The sequence below is a fragment of the Sminthopsis crassicaudata genome, chromosome 4, assembly GCF_048593235.1.
Source record: "Sminthopsis crassicaudata isolate SCR6 chromosome 4, ASM4859323v1, whole genome shotgun sequence".
In the NCBI taxonomy this organism is placed as follows: domain Eukaryota; kingdom Metazoa; phylum Chordata; class Mammalia; order Dasyuromorphia; family Dasyuridae; genus Sminthopsis; species Sminthopsis crassicaudata.
Window position 1 is genome coordinate 97,676,756 of NC_133620.1, and position 18,485 is coordinate 97,695,240.

Below are 18,485 nucleotides of genomic sequence, written 5' to 3' on the forward strand. Positions count from 1 at the left end.
AATACGCCCAGCACTGTGCCATGGAGCTGAACGTATTACTAGTTCTGCAAAAATGACTGAGAGGCTGAGGAGCAAATAAGGAAGAAAGTTGTTCTAGTATCACAACTTCCACATAATGTTGAATTTCTGAAACCCAGTGATAACTGAATTGTTTGCAACAACAATTCTATACCTATGTCAGAGTTTCCTTGATAATGGTGGGAAGAGAGCAAAATAGGACTCAATGGCAACAATACAAACTAATTTAACGTTATGATTACATCTCTTCTACAGCTCACTCCCAAAAACACACACAGAATAAACACAGGCCCAATGTTAAATGATTATTTATTTTTCAGGTTAAAGGTTTCAAAATACATATGTACAAGATAAATACAACAAATTACATTCAGAGAATTAGTCTACTGCAGTATACATAAATATACAAGGCCTGTTTTGTAAGAGAAAAACCATTCCAACTCTCATCAAAGACCAAGAAAAACATTCAAAAAGATGAGACACAATCAGTGCCCTTGACAGAAGCGGAATGCTCTCAGTTGCAACAGCTTGGGATGGGCTCCTTAAACATCGGGACAAAGTCTCTTCTCTGGTCCCCCCAGCTTGGAGCCTTTTCTTTTCTGTAGCACTTCTGCAACTCTGGGGTTATTGGGTTCTGGTAGATTCTCCACCTCCTCATTCTCTTTTGCCTAGAAAAAGCACAGAATGGGCAAATAGAAAAGGAATGAGCGGCGACAGCGGATTAAACAAAGAACAGAGCAGCATGGCTTGGGCTACCTTGATCCTCTTGCTTTCCTTTCACCTATTCTTAGCAGGAAGGGTGCCTTCCTCACTTTTCCTTTCCCTTTAAGACCATCCAAGCCCAGTGCAGGCAGAACTAAGTGCGCAAGACCCCTTCTTTATACACCACTTGGAGAAGATGGGAGTCATCATTGCAAGACCTTCTAGTGAGATGGAGCATTATCAGGCTTTACCACTTGCCCAGCCTCTCTGCCCTGAAGACTCTGGGGCCTTGATCTACGAATGGAATTGAAGGAGTCATGAGCTTTGTCATCCTCCTTGCAGATGAACTTTCCTTTATGGGCTGTGTTGCTCAATTAGTGTGAGAACCCTGGAAACAGAGACTATTTCCTTATGTCTCCATCCCCAGTGTTTAGCACAGAGCTTGTCACAGAAAAGGGGCTTTTTTCATTCATTCCCTCACGCCCCCAACCCCCTGTAATTAATAGAAAACTCCAGCAGCCCAAATTTATATTGTGCTTTATGGCATACTTCCCTCACAACAAGCTATAGAAGAGAGGCTGTCATGAACTTTTATTCTGAAGGGTCCTGGAGTGCAGCAATTTGAATTTTGAAGTAGTGACAAAATTTTGAAGCTAATTGAAACCAAAGGGGTGAACTTAGAGGTTTACTTCTCTCTTCTTTTATAAAAGGACTCTTGGTTAAGTTCTCAGACAGAATATCTTCAAAGAAGTCATCATCCAAGACCAAAACAGTCTCTGTCCTCCCCCTCTGGTGTCAAGGACCCTAAAAGAAAAGTTTCTTTACCCTAGCTCACCAAGGCCTTCTGGAAGCAGAGACGGCCTGCCCTCTAGTGTTGTCCACGAGCGTGGCTGGCAGGAACCAGCTGGGCAAAGGAAGGATAAAGCCATGGTTCATATAGCTCATGATTAGTCAAACAACCGAGAGAGAAAAGGCCATCCGGTCACTGTAGGAGGGCTCTGGGATGTGTACTCCATGGGACAACTATCACCAAGGAAGCCAAGCCCCCTTTTCTGGGAGAGGGTACTCTCTTTTCTCTGACTTCCTAATCCTGCCCCTTTCCACATACCTGAGCCCTAAGGCATTATGATTACATGTTCCTCCTCCACCAACTAGGAGACAAGTGAATAAAGCCTGGAGTTTGGAAGCAAGAAGAGCCGGAGATAAATCCTGCTTCAGAGACTTATACTCTGTTTCAAATTTCCTTCCTTGTAAAAGAGGGGGCTGGATGGCCTCTAAAGCTCTTTCCAGCTTTCAAACTATGATTTTATCAAACCTGCATTCCTACCCTGAGCCAGGAGCTAGTTTAATGGGTGATTACCCTTGGCCCACAAAAGGGCTCTCTTGTTCCTCATAAGGGATACCCAATATCCCAATATGAGCATTGTAGCCCTTCAGGTAAGGAGCCCTTCCTCTCCTCTTATTCTGGGGAGGGCAACATTAAGAAAATGGGAGAAAAGCTAAATACTTGACAAACACAATTTCCACTTGTCAGAAGAGAACTTCATGGTAGACAGAAACAGAGCAAGTGGCCACTGAGAGCATTACCTCTTGCCTTGGACGAGCATGCTTCTCAGTCCATTCTCTGGCATTCTTGAGGAAGGTTGGTTTGTTGTACTTAAATTCTGAGGACTAGGAAGAAAACAAAGATAATGATGAAAGGGAATGTCCTGAAATCAGGTCCTGCAGTTTTGGGGAAGGGTGGGATGCATTAGAGACGAGGGACACTTACTATGTCAGCCATGAGGGGATCATCGGGGTTGGGCTCTGACATGAGCAGCTGGATGGAGGTCAATACAGTGGAAATGTTCAGGGATGGTCTCCAAGCACCCTATATGAGGATGCAAAAGAAAGCTCATTTCTTGAGCAGAACCAGATCATTATACACTTCAACAATGATACTATATGAGGATATATTCTGATGGAAGTGGATACCTTCAACATAGAGAAGAGCTAATTCAGTTCCAATGGATCAATGATGGACAGAATCAGCTATACCCAGAGAAGGAACACTGAGAAATGAATGTGGACTACTTGCATTTTTGTTTTTCTTCCCAGGTTATTTTTACCTTTCTGAATCCGATTTTTCTTGTGTAACAAGAGAACCGTACAGATCTGTACACATATATTATATTTAAGATATACTTTAATATGTTTAACATGTATAAGACTGCCTGCCATCTAGGGCAGGGGGTAGAGGAAGGGAAGAGAAAAGTTAAAACAGAAGTGAGTGCAAAGGACAATGTTGAAAAATTACCCATGCATATGTTCTGTCAATAAAAAGCTATAATAAAACAAAACAAATCAAAAAAAAAAAAAAAAAAAAAAAAAAAGAAAGTAAGTTCATTTATACTATAAGATATCTGATAACAAAAGTAGGTGCCTTCTATAAGCTCCTCACTTACTTTTGGTGGTAATTTGAGGACATCCAGGCAGATCCTCCCTGCAGAGTCAATGTTAGGGTGATAGATGGGAGTCAAAAAGCGTATTTTTGGAGGTTCAAAAGGGTACCTTTGAAAGCACAGGACAAAAAGTTCAGTTCCTTGCTGATGCTCCTACATTTATGGCATCCTGCACAGTTTTTACATTAACACCATCCCAAAATGAGAAGACTATGGGCTTTAGAAGAGCCCTTTGAGATCATGCAGTCCAATTCTCTCAGTTTTATAGATGTGTTGAATTCTGCAGATAGAAAGACTTTTGCCCAAATTAGCACAGGTAAAAATGGATCTGTAGAAGGGTCAGTATTCAATTCTGGCCCATACAGATTTTTGGAAAATACTTTCCAAATGGAATCAACACATATCTTTGATTGCTGCTTAGCCTACAGTCTCACTTATCATGTGGAGAATCTTTTCTTCTCAGGATGTCAGTGAGGATGTGCAAGGTCTAGCTGAACTCCACCTCACTACACACACACACACACACACACACACACACACACACACACACACACACATACACACTCACACAGAGATTTTCATTCTGAATACAAGGGCCACAACTATCACTGTTTAGGCACTTAGGAGGCTTGGAGATGATCTGTTCTAATCTCATTTTACAGAGGGAGAAATAACACACAGAGAAATTAAGACTTTCTGAAGCCACATATAGAATTAGTAGTAAGGTAGAAGAAGCTAGAATTCAGTTGTCCTGGCTCCCAGTCCAATGTCCTGCTCCTTACCCTGCAGGTGTTGAATCAAATTTTCACTGACCTCTCAGGAATGGAGACTTCCAGCTTGAAAATACCCCTTTCATAGGGTGTATTGGTTCCACCCAAAATCTCTTAAAAGGAAAAAAAAGGAGAGGGGGGAAAGGAGATGAGTTATATTGCTATAATGTCACTCAACATCATAGTTCTAAAGTCTCAAGAGTAGAGAAACTAGATCTGGGCCTACAATTCTCTTCCCAAGGTTTTAACACCATCCCCTTCTACAAAGCCCTCTTGCCATCCAATATGGTCATACTATACCCACAAGTTTTTTTTAGAAGGAATATTAAAAGGTCTATAGGTTCATAGATTTGGAGAAGAAAGGGATTTCAGAGTCCTTTATTTTACAGATAGGGAAATTAAGGCACAAGGAAGAAAAGTGATCAAATAGTAAATGAATGAGGATTTAAGTCTCCTTTTTCTGACTCCAAGTTCAGTGATGTATCTGCTCTACTAAGCAGCCTCTCAATTAATTTGTGCCACAAATCTGATGGCCATCTGTTCTTGTTAATTTCCCATTCACAAAGAGAAATAGGCAAAAGTTACTGTTTTCACACCTGAAAAACTAGGAGGGAATAGAGCATTCTTTTATGAAAACAAACCCTTAGGCTAAAGGGAGAATAAGATGTGTACTGTTTCTTTTAAGTGCAAAACAATACATTTTTACTTGTTCACAGTTAGATACAAACAACTGCCTGGACATTTTTAGAACATTCTAATAAAACAGCAAAACATTTTGATTCCAATTCACATTCATTCTTCCTAAAGTCTGTTTGTTTGTTTGTTTGTTTTGCTTTTTATTTTCAAAATACATACATAGTTTTCAACATTCACCCTTTGCAAAATCTGGTGTTCCAAATTTTTTCCCCCCTCCCTTCCCTCTCCTCTTAACAAGTAATCCAATATATGTTAAACATATGCAGTTCTTCTTTTTCTTTTTTTTCTTTTTTGCTGAGGCAATTAGAATTAAGTGACTTTCCCAGGGTCACACAGCTAGGAAGTGTTAAATGTCTGAAGCCAGATTTGAACTCAAGTCCTCTTGACTTCAGGGCTGGTGCTCCATCCACTGCACTAACTAGCTGCCTCTTGTGAAATTCTTCTTTTGTGTATGTGTGTGTGTGTACACAATTCTTCTATAAGTTTAATTCCACATTATTATGCTGCACAAGAAAAATCAGATAAAAAAAGAGAAAGAAAACAAAATGCATTCAAACAACAAAAAGAGTGAAAATGCTATGTTGTGATCCACACTCAGTCCTCACAATCCTTTCTCTGGGTGCAGATGGCTCTCTTCATCACAAGGTCATTGGAACTGGTCTGAATCATCTCATTGTTGAAAAGAGCCATGTCTGTCAAAATTGATCTTGTTGTTGCCATGTACAATGATCTCCTGTCTCTACTCACTTCATTTAGCATCGGTTCATGTAACTCTAAGTCTTTCTGAAATTATCCTGCTGATCATTTTTTATATAGAACAATAATATTCCTTAGCAATCACATACCATAACTTATTCAGCCATTTTCCAACTGATGGGCATCCATTCAGTTTCCAGTTCCTCACCACAACAACAACAACAAAAAACTACTACAAATATTTTTGCACATACAAGTCCCTTTCCCTTCTTTAAGATCTCTTTGGGATACAAGCCCAGTAGTAGCACTGCTGGATCAAAGGGCATGCACAGTTTGATAACTTTTTGGGCATAATTCCAGATTGCTCTCCAGAATGGCTGAATCTGTTCACAGTTCCACCAACAATGTATCAGTGTCCCAGTTTTCCCAAATCCCCTCCAATATTTATCATTATCTTTTCTTGTCATCTTAACCAATCTGAGAGGTGTGTAGTGGTACCTCAGAGTTGTCTTAATTTGGATTTCTCTGATCAATAGTGATTGAGAACATTTTTTTCATATGACTAGAAATGGTTTTAATTTTCTTCATCTGAAAATTGTTTGTTCATATCCTTTGACCATTTATCACTTGGAGAATCTTCCTAAAGTTTAATTTAAGAGTTTTAAGGCTGAAATTCAGCCCTGGTCTCTCCAAAGCTCATAAGGTGGTTGAACATACTTACGAGCTCGGAGATCATCCATTTGATTTGCATTCTGCCAGCAGGTAATGCCCGGGGGTGGCTCTGTGGCTAACAGGTGCAGTTCCCGCTTGAGGCGTGAGGCTCTCTGCATGGTCTTCTGAGAAAGCTGGCACACTTTATGACAGAAGTGTGGAGTGAGAAGCACTAAAAGGAAAAAGAAAGAGTCAGCAATCATGTCTGTGAGGTCTTCAGTGTAAGAACTCATGGTACCAAATGCTCCACCTCAATAAAATATTCATTAAGGGTCTGCTGCTGTACCAGGCGCCATGCTGAATGTTTGGGTACAAAGACAAACGAAAATTCTCTCTGAATCAAAAAGCTTATAGACAATTGGAGGACACAGCATTTACATAGACAACTAAATACAAAATGAATACACCGTCATTTCAGGGGAAGGGAATACTACTAATAATTAGGAATCTGGAGAGGATTTATGTAGGAGATGCTAAGTTTTACAAAGAGATTGGGATGCCAAGGAGGGAGGACATTTCAGGAATAGAGGTTTGAAGTGGGAGTCCAAATGTCATATATAGGGTACAGCAAGCAGGCTACTTTGACTGAAAAGAAGATGTAAAAAAAAAAAAATCAATATGAAGACTGAAGCAAGATTCTTAGGACTTTAAATATCAAAGGAATGACATCTGAATTTGATTCTGGAGGCAATAGAAGCTTTTAAAGCTGATACGTGACATAGTCACATCTATATGACTTCAAAAACAATTTGGCAGCAATGTGAAAGAAGGAGTGAGAAGGGAAAAAAAATGGAATCAAGTAGTCACTGTTCAGGTTGTTATCATATAGTAGAGAGATGGGGATAGATGGGAAAGATGCTGTGGCAGTGGAATCACAAAAGTGGGCAAAGGAGTTGAAGAAAATACCTAGATTATAAACATGGGTAATGGGAAGCAGGACAGGCTTTGTAGGAAAGATAAGGGGCTCATCCACATCCAGAGAGAGAACTATGAAGACTTATTGTGGATCAAAGCATACTATTTTCAGCTTTTTTGTTATTGTTTGGTTTAAAAAAATTTTTCCCTTTTGATCTGATTTTTTTTGGTACAACATGATGAATATTTACACATGTTTAGAAGAATTGCACATGTTTAACATGCACTGGATTGCTTGCTGTCTAGGGTACAGGGGAGGGAGGGAGAAAAATTTGGAACCATGAGGTTTTTGCAAAGGTTGAATATTTTTATATGTATTTGGAAACATAAAAAGCTATTAAAAATGAACAAAAGATAATGGACTCTAAATCAGAGATGGTGAGTTTGCGATGCTCATGAGACATCCTGGTGAGGGAGCTGGCAGGCAAGTGACAATACTAGATTGGAAATTGGAAGTCATGAAATCTAGACACATAGATTTGGGAATCATCTGTATAGAGTTGACAAGTGAATGATGAATGAGGAACTTAAGAGACCACAGAAGAAGAGAGAGAAGAGAAAGAAGAAGAGAGGGAGAGAGACAGATAGACAGACTATAGAAATGTAGGGAGAGAGGAATAGGAGGAAGAAATAAAAAGAATGTCTAGGATAAAGCCTTCGGTATATTATTTTAATTCCTCCACTATCTATCTAACGGGGACTGAAAAAATTTCATCAATGTAGGTACTCTGCAGATACAGATGGTAATCCCTGCATACCCTGTTAGATACAAAAATCATCCTGAGGAAAATCACAAAATTGGGCTGATTTTATCCACTAAAATTTGATAGTTTCCGATCTTACCTGAATCCTCATTCAGTCACTGCAATATTTTTTCCCTTTTTTTGAGTCTCTCCTTACCCCAGCAATATTAATGTTCTCCTCTTCCAGCAAATGATCCATCTTTTAGTACTCTCTAAGACCACTAAGGCCATTGGATAGAAAATGTAAGCCTCCTAAAGGCAAGGAACTAGTTTGGTTTTTGTCTATGTAGTCTCTTCATCTAGCAGTGCTTTGCACATAGTAGCGCCAAAGGAATTTTTGTTGTTCAGTTTCAGTATGTCCTACTCTTTGTGACTCCATTTAGGGGTTCCTAAGCAAAGATTCTGGAGTGATTTGCATATTGGATAACTGTGAGCTATGTCATCTTCCCTCCTCCATGCCAGGCCCTATGCTAGAGATACAAAAACAGTCCTGTGCTCAAGGTGATTCTATTCACCCTAATGGATAGCTGTCTTCATCAGTTGGCTTTCAAGTGAAACTCTGGAGTTCTTTTGATTTGTACCTTTCTCATGGTGATAATTATCGATCTCTCAAAGTATGAATTTTCTTTGAGAATTGTTTGTTTCTATCCTGACAGCTTATGCCCCCAGGGAGTGGTTCTTGGTATAATATATTTGTGTTTTGTTCCAGATCCTTATTTTGTTGATAAGTCAATTTTCAGTCATATCCAATTTTCAGTGACCTCAATGGGGATTTTCCTGGCAGAGACACTGGAGCAGTTTGCTATCTCCTCCTCTGCTCATTTTACAGATGAGGAAACTGAGGCAGACAGGATTGAGTGACTTGTCCACACTTGCACAGATGGTGAGTCAAGCTAGATTTGAACTCAGATCCTCCTGACTCCAGTACCAGCATTCTATCTACTGTGCCACTTAGCTGCCCCTCCTTCACTAGATAAAGGTAATACAAATTATTTTCCCCCCCGTTTCCATTCTTATCTTAGTTGCATTGATTTTATTTGTGCAAAAACTTTTAAAAATTTCATGTAATCGTAGCTATCTATCTTACAATTGCCTCCATCACTTATTTGGCTATGAATTCTCCCCTTAGTTGTGAAAAGAAATTGTTCTGATAATTTTAAATAAAGTCTTGTGACTCTTATATTGATGTTGAATATGCATTTGAGCATATTATGCTATATGGTATAAGGTATTGGGCTAATCCTAATTTCTGGTGAATTAGGCCTATGATCAAGTTTTTCCCAGTGCTTCTTAACTAAAAGGAGTCCCTGCCCCAACAATATATGTTTCCGGGATTTATTAAGCACTGGTCCCATTTTCATTGCATTGCATTTAGTTAATGCAATGACCTCTCTATAGCATTCAGCCTTCTTCCCCTGCACTCCCCATGGTCCAGAAGTGCTGGCTCTGCTCCGGCTGAGGACCATGCCTTCATTGGCTTCTCTTCCTCTTCATTACTCTTTCGCGCAAATGCTCCACAAGGCTGGTCCTTAGCCCTTCCCCAGTTTCTCTGCTCTCTTGCTCATCAATGTCTGTGGGCCTTAGCAGTCTGACATCATCCTTATCCAGTCCCAGCTGTTCCCACCGCAGACACATTAGTACAAGCCTTACTCCCAGGCACCTTGGCTCGTGCAATAACATCCTTCCAGGTCTTCCTATTCTCATGTCCTCCCTCCAGTTCACACTGCAACCAGAGCAATCTTTCACACCCGCAGGTCTGGCCATGATACTCCTGCTCAGGCTTGAGACTCTGCTGGCATTCTAGCACCTCCCCGGCCTGGCACCGCCTGAGCTTTCCAGCTGAATCTCTTGTAACTCCTCTCTGCACACTCAAGGTGCGAGCCAGACCGGATAATTCTCGGGTTTCTGCTCCCCACACCCAACCCAACAAGGAATGAGCTTTCCTGCCCCATTCTCGCAAGTCCGTCTGTGATAGGCTTCAAATGCCCAGAAAAATGACGCTTTATCTCAGAGGCAATAGGGAGCCACGGAGGCTTCTTGAACAGAAGAGTGACTGCATTTTAAGGTCGGTTTCAGCAGCTCTCTATTACAAATGCCACTGAAGCCCTTTTAATTAAGAACAGAACAAAGTGCGTACTGTTGGAAAACGAGGACACGCAGGGGGGACTCGTTTTCCTGGAGAAAGCGAGCTTGCAGGCAGATGTAAATAAATGTAATCTGAGCGGTCAATTTCATTCCCAACTTTTCCAGCTCGGGAGCTTAAGAACCTAAGAATTTCGTGGCCACCCGCAGGCAGCCTGAGGCACGTCACTGATCGCTAAGCTACTGATTGACAACTTCCCCAGCCAATAGAAATTTTCCTGAGATAATTCAAAAGGCGCACGGATAACTACAAATTCGCAGCTTTCCATTTTACCAGACTCCGCCCCCTCCCCAGAGAGCTCAAACTCCCCCGGGAAAAAACAAACGGCGTTCCAGGTCGGCCAAAAAAGCGGACACCCCGCCGGCCCCCATTTTCCACAGTGGCTTCTTCCAGGGCTCGTTCTCAGATAGCACGGGGGAGAGGGAATGGTTCTCTCACAAGGGTTCGGGATGAAATCACTCTTCTCACCTGAATTACCAGTCCGACGTACTCGAGCGCTTCAGGGATAGGGGCGGGGCTCCAAGAGGGCGCCAGTTTGTAAAGTCAGGAGCGCCGCTCGGATTGGTCCTCCCTGAGCCTCCGTGGGAGGAGCGCGGCTGATTATTGGTCCGCGTGACAGGACCGTCATTTGCGCAGCTGCAGTGCCAAGCCGCGCGCGCTGGGAGAGGTTGGGGTGGGGAGCACGAGAAGGGGGCGGGGCTTCGAAAGCGGTTACTATGGTTTCCCAATAGCACTCCCTGATTACCCAGCAGGGTTGGCGGTGGTAGATCCAGGTTGGTTTGTTTTTAACTGCTGGGGCTGCCTTCCCCATAAGACATTAATAACATGCACGGCCTCAGATGTTTTACCCAAGTGCATCAAATATGGCAAGGATGCACATTGACCTCATTACGACCTAGTTTGATAGAATTCATGATTAATAGAATTTGGCTAAGGATATAAGGACTTTATTTAAAAATAAAATGTAAGAGGTGTGTTCCTGTAAATAAATGCAACCACTGGAAAGAACGGCAGTGGAGAGCATCTGGGTGAAGCTAAATGGAGGGAATAATTGCAGTGATATTGACTAGGAAATAAACCAGCTAGATGGAGGCCCTGAACAGAGTCCTGAATCTGGAACCCTGGGTCTGACTTAGAACTCGGACCCAGTTTCCTTAACAGTAAAATTAGGATACTCACAGCACCTGTCTTTCAGTGTTACACCATTCAAATGAAATAAAATTTATAAAGCCCTTAGCATAATACCGGGAACCTATTATGCACTTAGTAAATAAATGTCTTTCAACTAAATTTTATACATAGATAATTATCAACATTCACCCTTGCAAAACCTTGAGTTCCAAATTTTTCCTTCCTTTCCCCCATCCCTCCCCTAGACAGCAAATAGTCTGATATAGGTTAAACCTGTGCAATTCTTCTATACACATTTCCACAATTATGCTGCACACAAAAAAAGATCAAAAAGAAAAAAATGAGAAAAAAAAATGCAAGCTAACAATGACGAAATAAATGAAAATACTATTTTGTGATCCACACTCAGTCCCCACAGTCCTCTCTCTGGGTGCAGATGGCTCTCTCCATCACAAGGCCATCGGAATTAGCCTGAATCACCTTGTTGTTGAAAAGAACCATGTCTTTTAGAATTGATCACTGTATAATTTTTCTGTTGCTGTGTACAATGATCTCCTGATTCTACTCATTTCACTTAGGATCAGATCATGTAAGTCTCTCCAGGTCTCTCTGAAATCATCCTGCTGATCATTTCTTATAGAAAACAATATTCAATATTTTATTCAGCCATTCTCCAACTAATGGGCATCCACTCAGTTTCCAGTTACTGGCCATTACAAAAAGGGCCGCTACAAACATTTTTACACAGATGGGTCACTTTCCATTTTTTATTGTCTCTTTGGAATACAGGCCCAGTAGAAATACTACTGAATCAAAGGGTATGCACAGTTTGATACCCTTTGGGCATAATTCCAAATTGCTCTCCCGAATAGTTGGATCAGTTCACAACTCCACCAACAATGTATTAGTGTCCCAGTTTTCCCACATCTCCTCCAATGTTTATCATTATCTTTTCTTGTCATCTTAACCAATCTGACAGGTGTGTAGTGGTACCTTAGAGTTGTCTTAATTTGCATTTCTCTGATCAATAGTGATTTAGAGCACTTTTTCATGTGACTAGAAATGCTTTTAATTTCTTAATCGGAAAATTGTTCATATCCTTTGATCATCTATAAAACTGGAGAATGACTTGAATTTTTATAAATTTGAGTCAATTTTTATATACTTTAGAAATGAGGCCTTTATTAGAACCCTTAGATATAAAATTCCCCCCCCCACTCAGTTCATTGCTTCCTTTCTAATGTTGTCTGCTTTGATTTTGTTTGTACAAAAACTTTTTAACTTAATATAATCGAAATTATCTTTTTGCATTCCACAATATACTCTAGTTCTTCGTTGGCCACAAATTCCTTCCTTTTCCACAGATCTGAGAGGTAGACTATCTTTTGTTCTTCTAATCTGCTTATAGTATTATTCTTTATGTCAAAATCATGAACCCATTCCAATCTTATCTTGGTATAGGGTATTAGGGGTGGGTCAATGCCTAGTTTCTGCTATATTAATTTTCAATTATCCAAGCAATTTTTGTCAAATAGGGAGTTCTTATCCCCAAAGCTGGGGATTTTGTTGTGTAAACCTAATTTATTTTACTGATTAACTATTCAATTTCTTAGCCAGTACCAAATGGTTTTGATGATTGCTGCTTTATAATATAGTTTTAGGTCTGGTACAGCTAGGCCACCTTGATTTGCATTTTTTTTTCATTAATTCCCTTGAAATGCTTGACCTTTTGTTCTTCCAGATGAACTTTGTTATGAATTTTTCTAGCTCTGTAAAATAATTTCATGAGTGTTTGAATCAACTAAATTTTTAAAAAATAATGAATGTTAAAAATTGTCTTTACAGGTAACTTGGGAAAAATAAAACATTATTTAAAACAGAAAAAAATAGCAAATTTTATTCTTCATCAGACTTACAATAGAAATTTTCTTTCCTCAGAGAAAATATCCTTTGTTGCTTCTCTCCCTCATCTATCCTTCCTTCCTTCCTTCCTTCCTTCCTTCCTTCCTTCCTTCCTTCCTTCCTTCCTTCCTTCCTTCCTTCCTTCCTTCCTTCCTTCCTTCCTTCCTTCCTTCCTTCCTTCCTTCCTCCTTTCCTCCCTTCCCTCCTTCCTTGGAGGTCTCTAGTGGAGTGTTTCTACAGATCTCCCTTTAGCACCGTGCTTCACATTTTTTATTGATGATTTAGAGAAAGTTACAGCTGACTCACTTATTGAATTTTTAGATGGTACAAACTGAGAGAATATAACATATTAGATGACAAAGTCAGGATCTTAAAAGAATTTGACAAGCGTGACAAAAGATGATCTTAGGCAGCTAGATGATAGTCAGTGTAATACCTCTCTTCTCCCACACTTTCCTTCAGAGCCTCCCAAACACTGAGGTAGCTCTGGAAATGCATGTGTCAATTTCATTATCAATGTTGACATCCCTAGAAAGTGTACTGCCAAGGTAAGAGAACTTATCCACAGCATTCAAAACTTCTCCATTCACTGTAACTCATGGTTCCACATATGGATGCTGTTGTTGTTTGTCCTTTGTTCTCAAGAGGACCATGACATCGGGGAGACAATGCTGTGACATACAAATGAAATAGATTTGAGTGAGGGAGGGCTGTGCAAGGTCACTTGCCTCACTTATCCCTCCAGAGCCATCTGGGTCCAGTGGCAAGATACAGATCAGGATGACTGCAGATGGCCCTGGATGCCATGGGACTTTGGCTTTTTTTAAGATAAGGTCTTCAACATATCTCACCTTGACTAAGGTCACATCCATTTAGTTATTTAGGCTAGGAAGCAATTGAGACAAAGAATCTCCTTTTTCACCTAGTCCACATTAAAAAAATCTAAATAAATAAGTGAATGGATGAATCTGGGAGGGGAAGATCCTCAGGATTTCTGGCCAGAGCATAAAGGACTGCTATTTATATTCAATCAGAGTCAATCAGGAACCAAACAATGATCAAATGGGGCTTGGCCTAAGACCTATTGGTGGCCAATTAAAATCAGATTGGTTTTGGTTTAAGGCCTGGTCCTTAAGAAAGAAATCTAGCCTGTAAACCCCAGATATCATGGGAGGATTCATGCGTCTGCAGGGAATGGTATGATATGGATGGTATGGTGCTGGCTAGTGGAGCACTGTATTTTGTTGGTGTTAATTGTTAGGCCAAAATTAGCACAAGCAGCAGAGAATTGATCCATACTAGGCTGCATTTCAGCTTTGGAGGCTGCATTGAGTGCACAATCAGCAAACAAAAAATCATGCACCAACACTCCTTTCACTTTAGTTTTGACTTGTAGCTTTTTCAAGATGAAGAATTTACCATCAGTGCTGTAGCTGTATTTATCTTCATTGAAAGCATTGGGCACCATGACTGAAAACATTACTCTAAAAAGCATGGGAGCAGCACACAGCCTTGATTCATTCCATTGGTGACTGGGAAAACTTGAGAGCACTGACCATTGTCCAGAAGCTGGGCAAGCATACCATCATGAAACTGACATACTATACTGATGAATTTCTTTGGACAACTGAATTTTGACATAATTTTCCATAAGCCCTCATGACTGATAGTATCAAAGGCTTGGTCTTTTACAATCAAAATCTTGGAAAAAGTCTCTACCCTTTGTCTCATTTCTTTATAATCTGGCTTTTGACTTCATAACTCCACCAAAACTACTTTTTTTAGAGTTACCAATGATTTTTTAAGGTGCACAATTTTATTTTTAATAGTTAAAAAGTTAGCAAGTTAAAAAGTTAATATCAATATGAAGTCATGTCGAGAATAATCCACTAATCCAAGGAAAATTTAAACAGTACAGAAGGACAAGACAGTATGTCATTTATTATTTTTGCAGGTTTTCTTTTATTCTATATATACACATATGTGTGTATATGAACACATATATACCCACACACATAATATAGAAATAGAATTACACATTTATATATACATGCATATGCATATATATCTATAATCATACACATATATGCACAAGTATATTCATATCAATCTATGTAAGGTAATACTATATTTGTCTTCTTTCTCTGAAGGTGAATAACATCCTTCATAAGTCCAAGTCTCCATATTTTTCTAAATCTACCAACTCATTATTTCCTACACCACAAGAAATATTCCAAACTATACTATCTAGTTACTTTAAATAGCTTTTACTTGAAAATTTTTTTTAAATTTTAATAGTATTTTATTTTTCCAAATATATGTAAAGATAGTTTTCAACATTCATCTTTGCAAAATATTGTGTTCCAAAATTTTCTCCTTCTTCTCTTCCCTTCCCCTGCCCCAAGACAGCAAGCAATCTGATATATGTTAAACATGTGCAATTCTTCTAAATATATTTTCATATATTTGTCATGTTATGCAAAAAAAAATCAGATCAAAACAGAAAAAAAATAGAAAGGAAAAAAAAATAAACAAACAACAACAAAAAGGTGAAAAAACTATGCTTTGATCCACATTCAGTCTCCATGTCTATTGGATGTCTATTGGAAATGCCTTATTTTAAGTAGTCTAAGACAATACTGATTAACATGGCTGAAATTGTAGTTTCCCTCTTTTTTAAAAATTAAATATCTTTTAGCTTTAACTTTGAGATCAATGATTACTACCCCTGCTTTTTTTTTTTTTTTAATAAATTCTATTCCTAAACATTATTATTGTTTGCATGTATCTTATTCTCTATCCCTGATGACTCCTGCTTTACTTCTACCCACTACCTTGCCTTTCTATTACTTAATCAAATACCCCTCCAAGGATCCCTCCCTTATCCTCTCCCCCAAAGCTTTCTCTCTCTTTTTATCCCATTCCCATAATCTACACACCTTATCTCATTATCCACATAGCCTTCTTCCTCTGTTAATCTGGGCAAGCTATATTTTTGAAGGTATTCTTCCATTTCATTTAAGTTATCGAATTTATCGGCATAAAGTTGAGCAAAGTAGCTCCTAACTATTGTTCTAATTTCCTCTTCATTAGTGGTGAGTTCACCCTTTTCATTTTCAAGACTATCAATTTGCTTTTTCTCTTTCCTTTTTTTAATCAGGTTTACTAAGGGTTTGTCTATTTTGTTGGTTTTTTCATAAAACCAACTCTTAGTTTTATTAATTAATTCAATAGTTTTTTTACTTTCAATTTTATTAATCTCACCTTTTATTTTTTGAATTTCAAGTTTTGTGTTTGTCTGGGGGTTTTTAATTTGTTCCTTTTCTAGCAATTTTAGTTGTAAACCCAATTCGTTGGCCCTCTCTTTCTCTATTTTATGCAGGTAGGCCTGTAGAGATATAAAACTTCCCCTAATTACTGCCTTGGCTGTATCCCACACATTTTGGTATGATGTCTCATTATTGTCATTTTCTTGGGTGAAGTTATTAATTATGTCTATGATTTGCTGTTTTACCCAATCATTCTTTAGTATAAGATTATTTAGTTTCCAATTATTTTTTGGTCTATTTTCCCCTGGCTTTTTATTAAATGTTATTTTGATTGCATTATGGTCTGAAAAGGATGCATTTACTATTTCTGCCTTACTGCATTTGATTTTGAGGTTTTTATGCCCTAGTATATGATCAATTTTTGTATAGGTTCCATGAACTGCTGAGAAGAAAGTATATTCCTTTCTGTCTCCATTTAGCTTTCGCCAAAGATCTATCATATCAAACTTTTCTAGTATTCTATTTACCTCTTTGACTTCTTTCTTATTTATTTTGTGGTTTGATTTATCTAATTCTGAGAGTGCAAGGTTGAGATCTCCCGCTATTATAGTTTTGCTATCTATTTCCTCTTGCAGCTCTCTTAATTTCTCTTTTAAGAATTTAGATGCTGCACCACTTGGTGCATACATGTTTAATATTGATACTGCTTCACTATTGATGCTTCCCTTTAGCAGGATATAATGCCCTTCCTTATCTCTTTTAATTAGATCAATTTTTGTTTTTGCTTGATCTGAGATGAGGATGGCTACTCCTGCTTTTTTGGTTTTGCCTGAAGCATAATAGATTCTGCTCCACCCTTTTACTTTTAGTTTGAATGTCTCATCCTGTTTCAGGTGTGTTTCCTGTAAACAACATATAGTAGGATTCTGACTTTTAATCCAGTCTGCTAACTGCTTCCTCTTTATGAGGCAGTTTGCCCCATTCACATTTATGGTTAGAAGGACTAATTCTATATTGCTTGCCATCCTATTAACCCCTGCTTATGCTTTTCCCCTTTCCTTCCCTTTTTCCCTCCTATCCAGTATTAAACTGGTAAACACCACTTGCTTTTTACAGCCCTCCCTTTTTAGGATCCCTCCCCCACCTTAAAGATCCTCCCCTTATTTTACCCCTTTTCCTCGAAATTACTGTATTCCCTTCCCCTTAGCTTACTCCTTCCCTTTCACTTTTCAATGAAGTGGAAGAAGTTTCACCATAAATCGAATATGTCTATTGATACACGCTCACATAGCCTTCTATATCCCCTCCCAATCCTAGTCCCTCCTGCTCTTATTTTTTTTTAATAAATATAGATATTTGTATCCTTCTAGATATACATACAGACACGTATGCATATATGTATGTACGTATGCATGTATTGTTCCCTCTTTAATCCGTTCCCTATGTGAATAGGATTCCAGAACTATAAGTCTGTCATCTAATTCTTTTGTGTTGGGCTTCTTCATGTACCTCATTCACATCATACTCAGTTCTACCCCAATCTTTCTTTCAAACTACCCAATTGCTAATGACAATTTTAGACATATGGTTTATATTTCTACATATAAAACATAAAGTTTGTCTTTATTGAGTCCCTTGAAATCAGTCTTTAATATTAACCTTATATTTCTCTTGGATTTTATATGTCAAATTTTCTAGTAAGTTCAGTTCTTTTTGTAAGAAAATCCTGAAAGTCTGGCACTTAATTGAATGTCCATTTGTTTTTTGTTCAGCATTATGCTTAACTTTGCTGAATTCTTTTATTCTTTGATATATAGTGTTGCAGGACTTGCAGTCTTTTAAGGTAGTTGTTGCTAGGTCTTGTATGATTCTAAGTATGGCTCTGCCTTCTTTGAATTCTTTTCTTGTTGCTTGTAATATTTTCACCTTGACCTGGGGGTTTCAGAATTTGGCTGTAATGTTCCTATAGATATTTTCTGTAGGATATTTTTCAGGTGGTAACTTTTCTATTTCTATTTTCTTCTCTTATTCAAACACTTCGGGATAATTTTCTTTAATTATATCTTGTATTATTGTTATCAAGATTCTTTTTTTGATCATAGCTTTCATGTAGTCTATTCTTATGTTTTCTTGATCTGTTTTTCAGGTCAGTTGTTTTTCTTATGAGATGTCTCATGTTCTCTTCTATTTTTTCATTCTTTATATATATATTTTTATTTTTTGATCTCTGCTAATTTTGCTGACTATTCCTTGCTAAATTCTAGTTTTCAAGAGTCATTTTTTCCATTAAGATTCCAGATTTCCTTTTCTAGTTGGTTGACTTTCTTTTGATAATCTTTTTTCTTGGA

At 38.6% G+C, this 18,485-nt stretch overlaps 1 protein-coding gene across 3 annotated transcripts; it reads right to left on the reverse strand.

Annotated features, from left to right (window-relative positions):
• Window positions 1–311: 311 nt before the first annotated feature.
• Window positions 312–10,387, reverse strand: UBE2T (ubiquitin conjugating enzyme E2 T). 3 transcript variants are annotated; one of them, XM_074308810.1, is made up of 8 exons: window positions 10,304–10,387; window positions 6,045–6,206; window positions 3,975–4,044; window positions 3,165–3,270; window positions 2,492–2,590; window positions 2,308–2,391; window positions 1,546–1,624; window positions 312–686 (listed from the first exon to the last, which is right to left on the reverse strand). In XM_074308810.1, the coding sequence occupies exons 2-7, from the start codon at window positions 6,151–6,153 to the stop codon at window positions 1,589–1,591; spliced, it is 504 nt and encodes a 167-aa protein (XP_074164911.1). In that variant the 5' UTR covers window positions 6,154–6,206; window positions 10,304–10,387; the 3' UTR covers window positions 312–686; window positions 1,546–1,588. The 3 variants fall into 3 exon arrangements, with proteins under 3 accessions (XP_074164911.1, XP_074164909.1, XP_074164910.1); XM_074308808.1 differs by lacking the exon at window positions 1,546–1,624; XM_074308809.1 differs by lacking the exon at window positions 1,546–1,624 and having other exon boundaries at window positions 6,041–6,206; window positions 10,304–10,348.
• Window positions 10,388–18,485: the final 8,098 nt, after the last annotated feature.

Excerpts from the sequence above, each read along its gene's own strand:
- UBE2T (XM_074308808.1), bottom strand. The coding sequence starts at position 6,153 with ATGCAGAGAGCCTCACGCCTCAAGCGGGAACTGCACCTGTTAGCCACA. Across the intron at positions 3,271-3,974 it reads GAAGTCTCCATTCCTGAGAG|GTACCCTTTTGAACCTCCAA; the intron begins GTCAGTGAAAAT and ends GTGCTTTCAAAG. Across the intron at positions 2,392-2,491 it reads ATCCCCTCATGGCTGACATA|TCCTCAGAATTTAAGTACAA; the intron begins GTAAGTGTCCCT and ends TTTTCTTCCTAG.